The 18,314-nt window shown below is 43.2% G+C and overlaps 3 protein-coding genes across 3 annotated transcripts; all 3 read right to left on the bottom strand.

Moving 5' to 3' along the window:
• Positions 1–1,334: 1,334 nt before the first annotated feature.
• LOC131214141 (uncharacterized protein K02A2.6-like) lies at positions 1,335–2,897 on the bottom strand. The gene has a single exon (XM_058208511.1). The coding sequence runs from the start codon at positions 2,895–2,897 to the stop codon at positions 1,335–1,337; it is 1,563 nt and encodes a 520-aa protein (XP_058064494.1).
• Positions 2,898–3,161: 264 nt separating this feature from the next.
• On the bottom strand, positions 3,162–5,156 carry LOC131214140 (uncharacterized protein K02A2.6-like). The gene has a single exon (XM_058208510.1). The coding sequence runs from the start codon at positions 5,154–5,156 to the stop codon at positions 3,162–3,164; it is 1,995 nt and encodes a 664-aa protein (XP_058064493.1).
• A 2,614-nt stretch (positions 5,157–7,770) lies between these two features.
• On the bottom strand, positions 7,771–15,169 carry LOC131214144 (neuropathy target esterase sws). The gene is given in 16 exon segments (XM_058208513.1): positions 7,771–8,132; positions 8,213–8,424; positions 8,496–8,707; positions 9,438–9,554; positions 10,830–10,946; positions 11,308–11,494; positions 11,588–11,863; positions 11,973–12,975; positions 13,045–13,286; positions 13,420–13,661; positions 13,722–13,836; positions 13,838–13,852; positions 13,971–14,177; positions 14,256–14,833; positions 14,899–14,980; positions 15,050–15,169. Coding segments are annotated over 16 exon segments (3,969 nt in total). The 5' UTR covers positions 15,143–15,169; the 3' UTR covers positions 7,771–7,861.
• Between the last annotated feature and the right edge of the window lie 3,145 nt (positions 15,170–18,314).

The following is an 18,314-nucleotide window of genomic DNA, read 5'->3' as shown; positions in this document are numbered from 1 at the left end:
CCGCTCTTAAAATTCTCAACAACTGGCTGCTACCCAAGCTCCTCTACGGAGCAGAACTCTACTCAATAGCCTTAGGTAAAACATCCCTAAAACCCATTGAAACCATATACAACAACATCATACGAACAATATCAGGAGCATTCAGGTCAAGCCCCATATTATCACTCCTATGCGAATCAGGTCAGCTACCCTTCCACCAAGTCCTTATAAACAAGTTCTTATCGGCCTACAGCCGACTCAATGAAAAGCAATTCCTAGCAACACAAAAAACCTTCCGAATAAAAGAACACTTCAAACAATTCACCAATAAGTACCTTCTTCCAGTCCAGGCTCTCTGCAGGATCAGAGAAAGGCCTTGGAATAGCACCGTCCCCCCACCGTTGATCGCACCATGCAATTGATTAAAAAACAACAATACAACAATATAACTGCCACGCAAATCTTCCTATCACATATTAACAAGAACTATGAAGACCATCATCATATCTACACAGATGGTTTCGTCCCAAACAACACAGCAGTCTGCGGAATTTTCTCCGCCGAGACCATAGCACTCTCTATTGCCTCTGAAGAAGCCACAAAACTCACATTACAAAATGTAATCTTCACTGACTGACTCTGACAGTGTTCTCGAAGCTCTTCAGAATGGAACATCCAGACACCTATACATACAAAACATAGAAATGGCAAACGATATCAAAAACATAGTCTTTTGCTGGATACCCAGTCACCTCGGTATCAAAGGCAACGATCATGCCGACTCCCTGGTCAACACTGCCAGACAAAAAATAGACTGTTATGTTCTGCATTTGATGTGTCTTTATTTCACTCTGATCGTGACTCGACTGACTCCACTGACTGTTCTTGGTGTCTCCTTTTATACCCAGAGGAGGCATCGGGTTTCGCCTCCGCTGGCGGCAGGGGGCGTGGCCAACTGGGGGAACCGGAAGTGTTCCAGACTTGCCATGGTGCGGTCGCATACACAACATTTCCTCCCCTTTTTAAAATGTTAGTTACGGGCTGAATCGGTTAGGGGGATATCGTAGTCTCTGCGAACGGCGTACTGGGGGGCTCGGAGGCGAATGGTCACTCCGCTGTCCATGCTGCGTCTCTGGCGTTGTTCCTGTCTCGGATTCCGGCTGTGGCTGTTGAGACGGGTTCGTCTCCTCGTCTAAGTCCCACTGATATGACGGGGAGTTATCGTATGCCCTGTCGACTCCGTCGAACCTGCGAATTTGGTCAATGTGTCTCTTGAACTCTTTGCCATTGTACCTGATATTATAATGTAGATCGCCTAGGCGAGAGGCGATGCTCCCGGGTAGCCATTTGTCTGATCATGGGTTTCCGGACAGAAAATAGACCCGTTGTCCTGTATCCATTGTTCGGAACGAAGGGTCAAATGTGGCACGCTGTTTTCCTGCGATTCTCCAGCTGACGTCGTGTGGCCTGACGAGGTCCAGTCGTGATCGGATGTTGCGGCCTATGAATAATTGTGCAGGTGCCTCTCCCGTTTCCGCGTGTGGAGCTTTCCGGTATTGCTGAAGGAATTCTTGTAGTTTTCCATGCAGGTCTTGTGAGGTCGCGCCCATTGCTCTGAGCGCCCTCTTCACGGTTTGGACAAATCGCTCTGCTTGTCCATTCGAGGACGGATGATAAGGTGCCGAGCGTGTGTGGTGGCATACTCCGCTGCGATCGAGGAATGTTTTAAAATCTTCTGCTGTGAATTGTGGGCCGTTGTCTGACACGACTGTTATGGGTGTCCCATAGGCTGCAAATAGCTCCGCTAGTATGCTAATCGTTGCAGCCGTTGTGGATGTCGTGGTTGTCTTGACTTCCACCCATTTACTGTATGCGTCTACAACCACGAGCAGCATTGTGCCTGCGACAGGTCCCGCGTAGTCAATGTGTATACGCTCCCACGGTCCTTTAGGGTATTCCCAGTGATGGCTGTTGAATTTAGGTGGTGCTGGTAATGATTGTGCACAGTCTGTGCACGATTTTGCGACCTTCTCGATGTCCGCATCGATGCCTGGCCAATACACAAATGATCGGGCGAGACCCTTCATTTTTACAACTCCGATGTGCCCGACGTGTAGATCTGTCAGAATTGACTGCTGTAGTGATTTTGGGATAACCACCCGGTGTTCGAAGAGTAGGCATTTGGATACTAGGCTGTATTTTGCTTCCGGTGCCTTGTATCCAGAAGATGCGAGGTTCCGGCCTGCCTCTAGCAGTTGCACTATTGTTCCGAGCTGTTGATCCTTCCGTGTTTCGCGTGCAATTTGATCGGCACGAACTGGCAGTTGTTGTATTTGTTTAACGGTAAACCGCTCCAGTTCATCTTCGCCGCTTCCTCTCTCCTGTAGCGATAAGTTGTTGACCTCCGATCCGTTGTATTGACTCGGTATTCTCGAGCAATAGTCTGCATTGGTGTTTTGCTTAGTTGGTTTGTATACTATGTCGAAATTAAAGTGTGCCAGGTAATCGGCATAGTTGGCCATGCGGCTGATACAGAGTGTCGGTAGTGATTTTTCCGGGTTCAAAATGTGTGTAAGTGGCTTGTGGTCCGTTATCAACGTAAATTTCCGGGCGTATAGGTAGTGGAAGAATTTTTTCACAGCCCACACGATAGCAAGGGCTTCTTTGTCGATGACCGGGTACCGTTGTTCTGTCTTCGACATCGTGCAGCTGGCATAGGCTATTGGGCGTTCTGTCCCGTTGGGGAAACGGTGCGAGAGGACAGCTCCCAGACCTGTTTGGCTAGCGTCTGTTGCGAGTAGTAGTGGTAGTGCCGGGTCGTATGGTGTTAATACCTGTTCCGATATCAGTGCTTCCTTAATATCTTGGTAGGCTTCGTCCGCTTCGGTTGTCCATTCCATTTGTTCAGTGATGAGCATGTTGCGGAGACTTCTGCTTCTTGTCGCTAGGTTTGGTATGAACGCGTTGTAGTAGGTTGCTTTTCCCAGAAACAGTTGGAGCTCATCGATTGTAGTTGGCCGGGGAGCATCTCGGATTGCTTCAATATGTTTGTCGGACTTGTGCAATCCGTTCGCATCAATCCGGTGACCAAGGCATTCAAGTGATGGTGTAGCGAATCTGCACTTAGTCCGGTTGAGGCGCAGTCCGTGTGACTTGATTCTTTCTAGTGTTTCTTTGAGGACTCAAAGCAGCTCCTCGTGGGTTTTTGCAAACACGATAATATCATCAAAATAGTTGACGACGTTATTGAGGCCTTGGAATACTATTTCCATACGCCGCTGCCATATAGCGGGTATGTTCGCGGCTCCGTAGACGGCCCTTGTTGGTCGAACAAGTCCATGGGTGATGGTGTTGAGCGTTAGAACGGTGCGGAACTCTTCGTCGATCGGCAGGTGGGTGTACGCATCGGTGATATCTAGATGACAGAATAATGTTGCTCCCTTCATTCTGTTAAATATTGTCTCTATTCGCGGGATTGGATGTTCATCGATGATCATCCTTGAATTGATGGTTGGCTTGTAGTTGCCGGTGATCCGAATGTTGCCGTTTTTCTTTATCACGATATGTGTTGGCGATGCCCATTCGGAAAAGTCCACTTTTTCGTAGAATCCTGATTCGATTTTTTTTTCAATTTCTGTGGCGTACTGGTGGCGCAGTGCGAGGGGGACATCCCGTGCCTTCACGAATATGGGTCTGGCGTCTGGTTTGAGGTGTACTTTCGCCGGGGGACCCGTGAGTTTCCCGGGGCTATCGCTGAAAATATCTTTGTAGCTCTCCAACAGTGCTGTCAGCTGGTGCTCTTGGGGTGGTGTCAAGTCCTTGCTGGTTACGGTGTGCACGGTTGTGTTTGATGCGAACAGGGTGTTGAGGTCTATTTGTGAAGCGAACGGTCTTATCCATTCTCGTCCGAATAGTGAGTCGACTTGGCCGCTGACGACGTATAATGTCAGACGATGTGCGTGTTTTCCCAGAGAGACGGATACGGGAAGTTGGCCCAAGCAGTGGATGCGGTGGCCGGTATAGCTGACGAATTGTCGGTTCGTTGGTAGGAGCTGGTATGTTTTCTTAATGCTCCTTAAGGTGCGCTCGGCGATGATGCCACAGGGTGCTCCTGTATCGAATTCCATAGGGATGTTTGTTCCATCGATATTAACGGGCAATATGATTTTGTGGGGGCTTCTGATGTTGCTTACCGCGAATGGTGCTGGTGTGGATTCTCCGTCGATGTCTGTGTGGTCGTCCTCAATCTGGTAGGTACTACCGGGCTTCACTGACTTGCACACCCTAGCGATGTGCCCTTTCACTTGACATGCCCGGCACACTGCATTCAGGAACCGGCACTGCGATCGCGGGTGTTGACCGCCACACCCGTTACAACGGTTACCTGTTGTTGCTCTGTCTGCCGCCCGGTGACTAGTCGTCGGTTGCTGATGACGTCGGTAACTGGTCGTCGGTTGCTGGTAACCTCGCTGACTCGTCGCTGCTCGCTCATATTCCAGTTTGTGTGTCGGCTCCAATTTTGGCTCGCCTCCAACCTCCAAGGATGTCTGTTGCGTCGCCTCGATACGCTGGGCAATGTCCACGGTGGCGTGGAAGGTTTCGGGAGCCTTGCTGATGATGGCGTCCCGGATTCCACGCGCCTCGACGCCGTGAAGGAATTGTTCGACTAACATCCTGTCCAGGAAGCCACCGTATTCACAATGAGCCGCTCCTTGTCTCAGGCGAAGCGCAAACTGAGCGATCGTTTCACTTGCTCGTTGCGTGATTGCCCGGAATCTGATACTTTCGACGAATTTGCTCCTCTTTTTATCAAAGTGAGGAACCAATACGTCGCGCATTTCTCGGTATGACAGCGCCGCGGGATCACTGGGTGCGACTAAATACTTCAGGGCGTTGTTCAAGATGGAGCCCATGTGTACTCGGGCGTACATCGCATGGAGCTCCTCTGGCACCTGACTCAGGTGGAGCGCGCAATCGAAGCGGTCAAAGTAGTCGGCGACCGGTGCTTCGTCAGAGGGGTGGCATTCGGGCATTGTGAATGCGGGTACCCTTGGTGTGTTGAAGTTTCCCTGTTGACCCTGGGCGGCCGGCGTAAACGCGTCTCCGATCGACGCTTTAATGGCTTGAGCGATGAGCCCCGAGAGGGCGTCCATTAACTCTGGCGTAGGTTGCGACATCTTTTTTCTGGATCCCACTTCTGACACCAGTTGTTATGTTCTGCATTTGATGTGTCTTTATTTCACTCTGATCGTGACTCGACTGACTCCACTGACTGTTCTTGGTGTCTCCTTTTATACCCAGAGGAGGCATCGGGTTTCGCCTCCGCTGGCGGCAGGGGGCGTGGCCAACTGGGGGAACCGGAAGTGTTCCAGACTTGCCATGGTGCGGTCGCATACACAACATAGACCAGAACACAAATCCCCTACGACCCCCCCTAAGACGACCTTCTACACTGGACAAAAGACCAAATCCGAACTTCTTGGAACAAACAATGGCAAAAACAAAATCACAACAAACTCTACCAAATCAAACAAACCACATTACCGTGGAACGATCCACCCAACCCAAACCATCAAAGAATCATATCCAGATTGCGAATCGTCCACACAAATATTACACATAAACATTTGATGGGCAGAAAAAGCGCACCAATATGCATCACATGCGAAACCTTCACCACAGTAAAGCACCTAATCATCGAAGGCAGAGCATATGTTCGGGTGAGAGGAAAGCTAGGCATACCAAACGTCCTACCAGCAGCCCTGGCAAACAACCCGGATAATAGCAAAACCTTAATACAATACCTTAAAGAAGCTGACCTCTACTACAAAATATAAACCAACAAAACATCAAATCTAAAACCGACCAAACCAACAAACCCACAATATAAAACTATCCAAAACAACAAACAAACAATATAAACAACTACACAAAACTACAAACCAGCAAACCTGCAAAAAGAGATGAAAGAAGCTTAAGGCTCAAAATCTCTGTAATAAAGTCAATAACAACAACATCAAAATTCGCACTCAGAACTCAATTTGAAAGGTCACAATCGGTGTACGAGCTAGAGAAAGAGTAGGATTCAAACAAGTGACGAATAAAGGCGAATTCTGTCTGTGAGGCAGAATTGGTGCGAGGCTTGATTTCTTGTTAGACTCCGCGGAGTGAAACCCGACGACATTATAGATCGTTCTATCTATCGGCAGCTACTCATCTGGCACCACGACCCTGTAATTGAAGAAAACTGTAAGCGAAACTGTTCAAATTCGAGCAAACTTTACTTTTCGATGTTTACATCTTCTCCGCCCTCTGAGAAATTTTTGAACCACCGATAAGCACTGTTTTTGGTCTTAATAGCTTCACCATTAGCCACAGTCAACATTTTGAATGCGTCCGTGCTCTTAATTTTGTTTTCTATACAAAATTTGATATAGATTCCTGGCCATCCATTTTTTGGAAGAGAAAAAAATCGCCAATGGGCCAAGACACGAGCACAGTAAAACAGCTGTCAAAGATTAAGTGATAATTTAAAATGGCCGAACTTTTCACCATAAGTCACTGACATGTGTAGCAATCTAACGCCACAAAATAATCGAAAATCGAATAAACCTTTTTTTTTAAATCACAAATTTCCGTATACTTTACTGTCACAATGTACATTCGTGACCATTTTCGCTTTGAAGTTAGAAATTCAATACAAATACCAGGTAGCGTCGATTTATTCGTTGTTTTGCCAAAATGAGCTACGTTAACAAAATTAAACGAAGCAGAGTGTTTTACCGCCGAAGGAAAAAGTTTTTGAAAGCGTGGAGAGGATCATCTACTGCTGCTGAGCAGTAGTAGTAGTAGTGAAGTTTGGTTGTGTGCTCCCAACATTATACGCAGTAGGGGGCGGCGCCGGTCAGTGTAGTTCGTTTCGTTTAGTTTGTTGGTCGCGACCCAAGGAGCAACTATGTACGTTATTGTGTACGTCGCACCGTTCGAAGACCTGCAAAAAGCAGCAGCTTTGCCGTTCCTCGTACCGTCCATTGGCCGTCCAAAGTACCGTACGACGACTGTACGAAGTACCGTACCGTACCTATAAACCTCTGGTGAAAATTATAGCTCATGCTAAATATTCAAATCTATTTTGCAATACGATGCGGACAGTTTTCGTCATCATGAACTCTGAACACAGAAACTCTGAGGTAATGAAATCAATAAAATCATGCTTGATTCGTCGGCAGGTACTCGACCTGATATCTGATGGGTCATACATTAACGATCTTCACATACTTATGAAGATAACTTCACATACATTCATATGAAGAGTGTACCAACCACTACCCAAAAATAGGGTAGTTGCAACGCCTTCTGGAATCGAACCACAAAACTTATTGAACACTACAGTAATCGTTTTAATGTTTTGGGAGACTGCTAAACATCATGGATCTACGGATCCCTTTCTAAGGTGTCTCCGTAGCTTCAACCTAGTGTATCCCCTGTTTGACTTTCACCTTCCGTGTCGCCCTTATAAATGCCCTCAACTCCTCTCCGTCCGTTTGAACCGACCCGCAGGATTTCCCCACTTTCCGTGGTGGTTTCTTTGCTTCCTTCCTCTTTCATCTTTCTACTCTGTCTCTCTGTTACACGTAAGCTCTCCTCTCAATTGTATATATTAGGATTAAGAGTACGGGTCTAGCCTAATGGCGAACCCGTGTTGTTAATAAAAATTAAAATTAAAATTAAAACATGCTATTCTAAAAATAAAACAAAATCTTATGCTGATTGCATATTATTGGTGCGGTTATATTTTGAACACGTGACTTGCTGTCACATTTAAGTGATATGGGTATAAAGTATACAAGGGATGTTTCTCGCCAGCAATGTGTGATGTTTATTATTTCCTATCCCCTCGCACTACGAGATTCGCTTGCAATGTATTAAAAGGCATGGGGATTTCGAGATCATCAGAATCCATTTCATTCTCCGACAGCGATAACGAACCCCCAGCAGGTCGTAATGCCTGCAGACTTCTCTTCAATGATGGTTTACTAGACGGTTCTGACGCATATCCATCGTAATAGTCTTCCTCACTGGATGAGTAAACTCGCTCTGGATAGGTTTCCGGTACCTTACATACTAGCTGTGCCAAATCAACGAAGGTATACCTAAACAGAAATACAAAACTTGAATATTGTCTTGCCATGTATAATATTGCCGCCACTAAGGTAGAAGCAATATCACATACTCATTTAGCGAATGTGTCTCCTTCTTTGGCATGGATTGCACGGACCATGCATTGAAGCGAGACAAACGTCCATTTTTATCCATTTCCTCGAAGCAGAGCTTCCCGTGCTCAAATCCGACAGTTTTTATTTCGTCAAAACTACCAAACGCTAGTGTTTTATATTTGTCAATCGGTGGTCGAATATACTCACAGTAGTCACTTTTCTTCACCTCCTGTAACGGATAAAAACGGTACAACGGATGAGCTTATCACACGAACTTTTTAACAGGCTTTAACATCTTACTTCAAGCTGGCGCACGCACGAAACATAAGCAAGGCGAGACTGAATATCTGGCAAATTTGGGACTTTGACTGGTGAGGTAAATGGATTCCAGCGCTTATATAACAACCACCAACCAGAAAGATCATCACCATAATCAGTCAAATCTGTGTCATCTTGTGATCCGACGTCAATTGCAATGATGTGAGCAGCTCCTTGAGAGCGCATCACGTCAGCTAGAAATGATTTACAAAATCAATAATACGATATTTGTTAATCAAATGTATAGAATATTTTCATTATAATTAATCCAATTACCTAGACAAAGCTACATACAATATAGTTTTATAACATGCTTTCAACATTCAACAAAACGAAAGTAGCTTCGGAGTTTAACCAGATTAACGTACCATGTGTGTACATTTGCAATACATGCATATATGTTCACTTCATTCCTTACATACGTTTTTTATGCACTATTCACTAATCACTAAACTTTTCGATAGATTCAAGGTGATAATTTTACTAACAACGATCAAAGCAGTACAGATGGCGTGGGCTGTTTTTCATTTTACTTTTTAAACTGTATACATATTAGACATGTAAAAATATTAAGAAATTAGAAAAGGTTGAATTGATGGTGACAATTTATCTTATTGACTCTTGGGCTGTCGATTTGGATCATTAAGATTAAGCAAGGCAAACATACCGAATTCATACAGGATTGATGTCAGCCATTAAAAAAAAACATCTGAAGAGAAATCCACAAGATTGACTGAAAGTTGACTGAAAAGCTGTCATAACTAAATGAATGCTAAAGTACTGCTTCGCTAGCCCTATTTCTGCTTCAGTTTGTCTCAACTAAATTTGCCATATAGTAAATTGGAATTGATATAATTCTTCTGGGTTATTCATATCCAATATTGGGAAAATGTAATATAAGTTAGAAAAAAAATATTAATTTACCTGGGACGTTATTTGTATAACAACCATCTAACAGTAGGTGACCATCTCGATTATCAATCATTGGGGGAAATATTCCGGCTACAGACATACTGGCACGCACATAACGCCAAAGCATCCCTGATTTATAACGATAGAATGGTTTGTTTTAACTATGAAAGATGTGTCCAGAATACCGATATGTTATGCTTTTTAAACATTCAACCGCTGGCAAACAAACACCCCTCTCTTTTCCACTCTGGACATTTTAGACGATTTGATCGATTTGATGATAAATAACAAGAATCAGCCTCAAACTACAATTCATGGTTGCAATAAAAGTAAACCTTTTTTGAAATCAAAGGTTGTAAAGCACCGACATAAACGTGCACCTAGCTATAAAAAACGTTCTGACCATCAGTTACCTATGTTAAACTTGTTTGTTTGTCATCGTTACACATGAAAAAATAGATGCCAGTTGAAACTGCTAATGAAAAAATAATACTTGCTCGTAAATGACGGTAGTCAATTTTTGAGTTAATCGTGTAACATTATTAACATTATGTAGCGCAATGTACATTGTATTTGATTGCGGATGGTGGTGCATGCTACGAAAGTCATCTCTGCTTAAAATGCATCTGTCTCCAATGATTGTTTCGGTTACTTGAAACAAATACTGTAATTCATTAGCTAAGCAGAAATGACTTTTGTTGCTTAGCCATTTTCAAATTTCCACGAATTTAACGATTTTTACGAAAAATAAGAAATATAAGATAATCGAGATGGTTTGTCCGAAAAGATACAACAAATCAAAATCAATTTGTTAGTAATCTCCTAAAATAAATTTGCTTGGATGAATTTGATTTGATTGTTTGCAAATAATTCTCACCGAACAGGGCACAGATTACTATTTATACTTTGTTCTATTCTTTCTAACATCCCTATGTATACTTTTCTGACTTTTCTTAAGAGCTTAACAGCATGAAAAACTAACACATCACCTGCAGAATCCCTATGGAAATGGTTAATGATCATGCATGGACCAGTTATAAGTTTATCGTTGAGTGTTTTGCAAAATATATTTCTGTTCGTCTGTGGTAGAACGAAATAACGCACATCCTATTTATTGTTGTTTTGGTTATTATTTTAAACCTTCCATATTCATATTGTTTTTCGTATACATTCGATTCACCAACTTGATATGCCGGCGAACTTTCGTTTTTCATATACCTTTCCGAAAAATATTGAAATCGTGCAAACCAATGTGGTTAATTATAAACATATTAAAACAGCCCGAATTATCTAATGCAAACTACTACTTGGCATGTATTGGCATTTTTCAACAATTCTAACGGTACATAAAACGAATTTGTACGCTTTTTCATATATGTTTCTCTTAGGTTAACAATTAGTTACCTGGCAGGTTATTGACGTAACCACCATCCAGCAACAGATGCCCATCTTTAGGATCGCACAACGGTGGCATGTATCCACTTAGAGACATCGACGATCGTACATAACGCCACGTTGAACCTGTTTAGTTGTTTTGTGCAGGGTGGGGTGCGGGTAAATGTTTATGATTCTTTCCAATAATTAAGCAAATTGACAAGTAAAATTTGCAGGAGATATTAACAAAAACATTGTAAGTCGGTGAGCGCGCATGCTACTGGCGTAATTGAAATGTTTGACATAGAACAATCGTTTAGCTGAAAGAGTTAAGAGAGAGGCTTTGTTTTGCTCGAAAAGCGGTGAAAACTTAACCTACAGCGACAGTAGCGCTCAGATTGACTTTACATAGTGTGTTTTTCACGATGAAATCAATAAATATAATACTCGCGGATACGTAATGATCCACGGAAAATTATTAGCGGAAATAGCAATAAAATTATATTACCATGAGTATGGACACGCGCACAACTTGCTGATATATCGGTTGTTAGTGTGAAGAAGGGTATCCACAAATCTTCGATACAAATATCGCCGAACGTTCCACGGATTGTTTGATTAAAATGTCGTCCACTGAACATCGATGTAATAGGATATGTTAAATCTCGGAGCTGACGACCCCATTGAGTCATTTTCTGAAAATAATACAACAAACAAAAATACAACCACCAAATAGAATATTTTAAAATGAAATCTAGATCATATATCTTAATAGTTGAAAGAAGTACCTTGCACCATTCACGAGCTTTTTGCGTCATAGGGGTTATGTTTTTCTCCATACACCAAAGAGCTCCCATAAACGCCCCTATGCTAACGCCACCCACCATGTCAATTGGTATGCCTGCCTCCTGAATTGCTTTCAGCATGCCAACGTGAGCAGCTCCGCGGGCCCCGCCGCCACCTAGTACCAAACCGACTGAATTACCCGTTAGCCATCGTGCTAAGCGAGAAAAATCAGAATGAATATACGGCTTGCTGTTCATACGCTTGTCATACGTTTCGTGCTGCAACACGTAGACAATGGAGAAGAGAAAACAATGGATTCAATATGAAAATCCTCTAATTCAAAACGAAATAAATCACAAACGTTAATACACGTTAACAAACACTTACTATTCGACCTGGAGTCCGGCGATTGAATATGCTATTAGGACACTGAATGTGATGATGTCGTGAGACCCACGACCGCATGTTCAACCAACCGATAGTGTTGGTTGGGCAAGAGTCACTTGATTGTGAATGCAGCAAAACAAGCTCTTTGGCGGTTCGTATCGCTAAACGGTCGATTTCCTTCTCCAGTCTGCCAATAGTCGGTGACTGGGAACCAAGTGCGACGATTAGTATAACATCAGCTTGTCGTAGGCACCGCTGGGTCCATTGGCCAATATCATTATCACACTGATACAATGTAATATTATGACGATCTTCCTGCTGTCCTAGCCAGCTTGTCAAGCGATACTCACTTGAATGCTCCATTACATTCATACCCAATGTATCACGAATGATATCAGAAGTTAGTCGTACAGTGGACCCAATTGCACTGAGTGAGTGATACAGCTCGTAAGTGAATGCTAACACCGGGACCTCGTCGCTGGTGGCCAGGATAGCAACTGTAGAATAACGATGCTGGACTGGTTGGTTGGTATCCAAAGGCACAGAAGGAAATCGGCTGGAAGCGAGCGAACCGAATGACTGCATTGATCCGATTATGCGGTGACTGAGCAGACTTATCAGTTGAGTCACTACGATCGGGTACTTAATTTTAATAGCATTGAATAGACCTTCAGGTAATTTCGCCAGCTCCGAGTCGCGTACTGCCATGACAGTTGTGGTACGTGGCGTTTCCGCAATCATTTCGATAATACCGATTAGATCACCTTTGCCATATTCGCCGACTATTTCCTTCTTACTGTTTGGGTGTGTCACCACCGATCTTAATCGTCCATTGAGTACGATGTAAGTGCAGTCGCTACTTTCCCCTTGCCTGTACACCGCACGCCCAGATTCTATGAAGTTCCAGTCAAGTGCAAAATCACACTGACGTACGAGTGGTGATAGTTGCTTTACTACACTATTTGCAATATCTAGTACCATCGATGGACGTTGACTTATGATTCTATTGAAACACGAATAAATAAAAATTAGTTTTTAAGTACAATCGATTCGGCCCCGCCAATACACTTACTCATATATCACGTCCTTGGTAAGAAGTCCAACTCGCGAAAAGTGTTTCGCTCTTATAGTGTAAAGACTGCTTTCACCCGTTAGCACAGCCAAACCACCTATCATATCTCCGGGATGGATGTTGATAGAGTGATTTTCACCTTTTTCCAAAGGTTTGTTCAATTCTTCTTCTGTTCGTAGTCCCGTCTGTGGACACTGAGTTAAAGTCAATCCTCCACTGATGACAAAAATTAGCAATACATCCTGCAGCCAAACAATAAAAATATGATAGCAAAAATGAGATTGGTTAATTAATCGTTTTGTTTTTTGTTCTCATTCGGCTTTTTTATAAGGATTGGACTGTGCATTATTTATATTAATTGACATGTACTCTTACCTCTAGAATACCTTGACGAATAATAATATTTGTGGACTTCACCTCTTTGATCACTACAAACTTTTCAACAATGGAACGTTCAGTGTCGTTTAGACCAAGTTCTTGTGCAAAGCCCTCTACGGCACTAGCCTTCAATACGGCGTACTCGACAGAATCGGATGACACAATTGAAGTACTGACACTGTTATTGTGCAGAATATCGGAGTAATCGAATGGTACGTCAGATTTTGCGTCATCGACGACTAGAGATCGGATTGGGAAGTTCGAATTGCGGGCGCTTACGACGAGAGCGCCGTCAGAACCATCGACCAACGTATCTAATTTCAAATCACCCACGAGTGAATGTGTTTGCACTTGATCAGAGGGTATGCGTCGGTGCCCTGGACTGCATGACTTCATTTGCGCGGTTGTTTTTTTTTCGCTGAGACGAACACTGAACCTTTAAAGCAATGGTTGGAAAATAGAAAGTAAAATTAAGCATATGAAGTAATAAGTACATCTATATATATCTATATATATATCATTTGTTGAACTGCGAAAACTACAAATACCTGAATGTACTCCGTGCTTAAGCCGAGGTAGTTGTGAAGAGCAGTAATGGTGACGCGTTGTAAACGAACCATAATGGCTTGCACTACCCGCACCAACAGACCGGGGTATTCACTAAATACTTCCTTGAAGGCAAACATGGGCAAACGTATCACTAGTGAAGCCTCCATCGCACGAGCCGTTACCGTTTTGTACTGACTTGTGTTACCCTACAACAAAAGAGCAAAACTTTCATCCAACATCGTAGAGCAATAAGTAAAAATAGTGAGTAATTATATTAAACATACCACCAGCACATCGATAAAGCTTAGAAGAGACGTAACTGATTCACCTTGACGAACCACTTTCAGTGTGATGGAAGTACCATCAAGGTTGTTAAGGAAAACGTTTACCTGGCCGGTTTGCACGATATACACACTATCATCGGCGTCGCCAACCTTGATAAGACTTTCACCGGCACACAAGTCTATAATTTCTGTATGTTTACACAACTTCAGAAATACGGGAGTGTCAAAATGACCAAATATGCGAATCGATTGGAGCAAATACAAAGCATCTGGCGGTACACGACCGCTTCCGTCAGAAGCTTCCTCCAGATATTCCGCTGGTGGTTCAATCACATGCCGCTGGGGAGGGGTAGCATCCTTGCGCAGAAGCAAATTCCTTGCAAATCGCACCACGGCACGCCGCTTTTTGCCTTGACCACTGTACGCTTGACCGGAAATGGTCTTGACTTTGCGCAGCATCCGACGCCCGTAGAACATCATTTTATCTCGCTTGCGAAACCGTTGCTGCGATACTGCATAACTACGCTTCGATAAGTTGGGTGAGGTAAAATGCTCGTTTTCCTCTTTTTCGCGGATCCCTGGCAAAGACGATGTAAAAAGGAAGTTGATCGATGATCGTAGACAATGGTGCCATAAAGCTTACGTTTTAAACGAATGTATCGCATACAATAAACAGAAATGATGAAAGTACAAGCCAATATCCAATATGTCCACGTCCAGCTATACTGTAAAAGCCGTAATAACAAACAAATTATTTCTTCTCGTTATAATCTATTGTCAGCCACACAACTTACATGCATTTCTTCGGTGATCACAGTATACCATGAATCCTTTAACATCGTACCATAATCAGCGTATGACTTTTTCACCAATCCAACAATATCCATCTTGAGCCTGTATGAAACTCTGCCAAATCAAACTTCTCTCAAGAGACTACTTTAACATTATATTTGCTACTCATCGCGACAAAACTCACAAGTAAAGACAGTTGCCACTCAGCCCTAACACACCTTGGCTACATAAAGTCCAAACTTAACCTAGTCGTGTTCCTTTAAGTCTGTCCGCCCACATGAAGCGCAAATAAACGAGGCATTTCAGATAAATTCCAAAAGCTGAGGCCACACGACGCGTAACGTAATATTTTTGACATTACAGATTAATGCCAAACTACTGCGCCTCTGTCAAAACGTTTACGGATCGGCCGAGGCGTAAACCTGAACGTAAACACTTTTTGAATACGTTTTGCTTACAAACAGAGGATAAATTAAGTTCTTATTTGTTGGAATAGCAACAAAATAAAAATAAAAACAGAAAAAAATAATCAGAAATCAATTTATTTCTCTTCTATTTCTATTTTCTTGGACCAAAAACACGAACGTAAACACGTTTGACATTTCGTTTTTATATTTTTGCAGCCACACGAAACGTAAACGATTTGACATTACTAGGGGGCTACACGAAGCGTGAAAACTAGCGTAAAATTAATTTGTAATGTCAAAACGTTTACGCTTCGTGTGGCAGCAAAAATATAAAAACGAAACGTGAAACGTGTTTACGTTCGTGTTTTTGGTCCAAGAAAATAGAAATAGAAGAAAAATTAATTGATTTCTGAATTTTTTTATCTGTTTTTTCCGATTTTGTTGCTATACCAGCAAATAAAAACATAAATTATTCTCTGTTTGTAAGCAAAGCGTTTATGAAAAAAATAATTACGCTCGGGTTTACGCCTCGCGCGAGCCGTAAACGTTTTGACAGCGCCGCAGCAGTTTGGCATTAATCGTTAATGTCAAAATCATTACGTTACGCTTGATGTAGCCCCACAGTTACAAATTAATTTTACGCTAGTTTTCACGCTTCGTGTAGCCCCCTAGTTACACGAAGCGTAAACGATCTGACATTTGCGCTTCGTCTGGCACCCAGTAAACTTTATCGCACTACAACATTCTCGCGATACAACAGAAGCGAAAAACCAACTCTCTTAAGAATATGGAATAAAAATCAATCTGTCCGGCCACACGATGCGCAACGAAACGTTTTTGGTATATCTGATTAATGCCAAACTATTGCACTTCTCTCAAAACATCTATGTGTCGGCCAACCGCCAATCCGACCGCAAAGCCCGTTAGCAAAAGCTTTCATTTGACAGAGGATAATATAATTTCTTATTTGCTGGTATAGCAACAAAATCTAAAAAAACAGAAAAAAATATTCAGAAATCAATTTATTTCTCTTCGATTTCTGTTTTTTCGAACAAAAAACACGAACGTAAGCACATTTGACATTTCGTTTTTATATTTTTGCTTTCACACGAAGCGCAAACGAAATGACGTTTTTGCGGTCCGATTTGCGCTTCGTCTGTAGCCCCAGAATTAGCCTTCGCGCTTCGCTATTGTAGGAGAAACACTGAAATCGAATATATATAGGTAGAGGTACACTACCTTCCATAGCGCTGCTTCATTAGTTAAAATATTATCAACGCTATAAGCAAATGCATAGAAATGAATGCCAACATCTAAAGGTCAATCTTCTTCTTCTATATATATAAAAGAAAGTCAGCCATGTTGTTCGTCCAAACACCCATAACTCAAGAACGGCTGAACCAGCGAACCGAGAGAAAATATACCCAGTGGGCAAAATTGAGTGCCCGAGCTACCCCTCTGCCTGCGACGGGGGCGAGGAAGGCTGAAACGGATGAATCCGAACATGCCTCTGCCTGCGACGAGGACGAGAAAGGGCGAGCGGGCCGGTTCATGAGGGTCTGCTCGTAGGTACAGGGATAATAGAGCGGAAGAAACCACAAGAGGAGGGGGTTTCATGCGCTAGCTTGTCGGTTTCATTTACAGGGAGGGTAGGGTTTCAGAGCCGAGAGGCCATGCGAACGCGAAGACGAACAGACGAGCGAAAGAAAGAGGAATAGAATAAACGGAGAAAGCGAGATCGAGTAAAAATTCTATGTTTGAGAAAGAACGGGCAGTCGATTTTGTGCCCCGGGTCAAGTGCAAGTGCGTGTTTTTCGTTCCATGGTGTGTGATCCTGATAGAAATAATCCAGGTATGTTTAGTGGACAGTATTATGTGAATATCAAATAATGTTGAAATGTTTTCGCTTTGCTCGTTTCAGATGTTCAACTAGGATGCATAGGATTCCAATGCAACACTTGTAACATTCTACGGCGTCACCAGCAGCGACCGTTTTAGTGAAGTGTGAAGAGTGAATAATAGAACAAAAAAGAGAGAGAAAATATACGCTTCGAAACCGAACCAACTGTGTTATTTTGTCAAGGGGGGAATATGGAAGAAAGAAAACGAAGAAAGAGAGGGGACACACAGGAGAGAGGGAAACAAGGGGGTCACGCTGGAGAGTTCATTTTTCGCAAACGGTTCTTTACGCCGTTTCGCGAACGATTCAGGGTCCGCAACTGGCCCATACAAAATTTGTATGAGATCGTGACTCGTTCGCGAAAAGTTCCTGAAAAATGAACGTGAAATTGCGGTCCAGGCACTCAATTTTGCTCACTGGGCACCCAGTGGACAAAATTGAGTGCCCGAGCTCTTCTCACCATGGGATTTCCAGGAACAAACCAGGGTCCATCCAGAGACAAACCAGGGACCAGAGTATTTCGTTCATGTATTTTGCTATACTGAGAAGCCCTAATCCCTTGTTGGAGGATTTTCGTCCCTCGAATTTATTTCTCGACATGGGCCCTTGTCTCCCTCTCTCCTATATGTCCCCTCTCTTTCTTTCTCTCCTATTTCCTCCCTTCCGTTCGAGTGCTGCCCTTCCCTTTCACGAAGTGAGCATGAGACGCGTTCGTTGGTTGCCGGGGAAAGAGCGGAAGAAATCCCCGTGAGTTTTGAAATCGCCGTGAGTTTGCAGGTGGAAGACGAACGTTGGAGAGAAAGAAAAAGGAATAGAAATAACAGAGATAGCGAGATCGGGGCAAAGTCCCGAAGATTCTGAGGATCCTACAGTCTGTCTTTAACTTTTGTTCTGGACTTAGGCGAGTCGGGACGAAACCTTTGCCTCTGTTTTTTCTAAGTGCCAAGTGTAAAGTACCAA

Source organism: Anopheles bellator, assembly GCF_943735745.2.
Source record: "Anopheles bellator chromosome X unlocalized genomic scaffold, idAnoBellAS_SP24_06.2 X_unloc_2, whole genome shotgun sequence".
Classification (NCBI taxonomy): domain Eukaryota; kingdom Metazoa; phylum Arthropoda; class Insecta; order Diptera; family Culicidae; genus Anopheles; species Anopheles bellator.
Note: the sequence above shows the minus strand (reverse complement) of the source record. Positions and strands in the feature narration are given on the sequence as shown.

Coding starts and splice junctions, on each gene's coding strand:
- LOC131214141 (XM_058208511.1), bottom strand. CDS start 2,897: ATGCTCATCACTGAACAAATGGAATGGACAACCGAAGCGGACGAAGCC.
- LOC131214140 (XM_058208510.1), bottom strand. CDS start 5,156: ATGTCGCAACCTACGCCAGAGTTAATGGACGCCCTCTCGGGGCTCATC.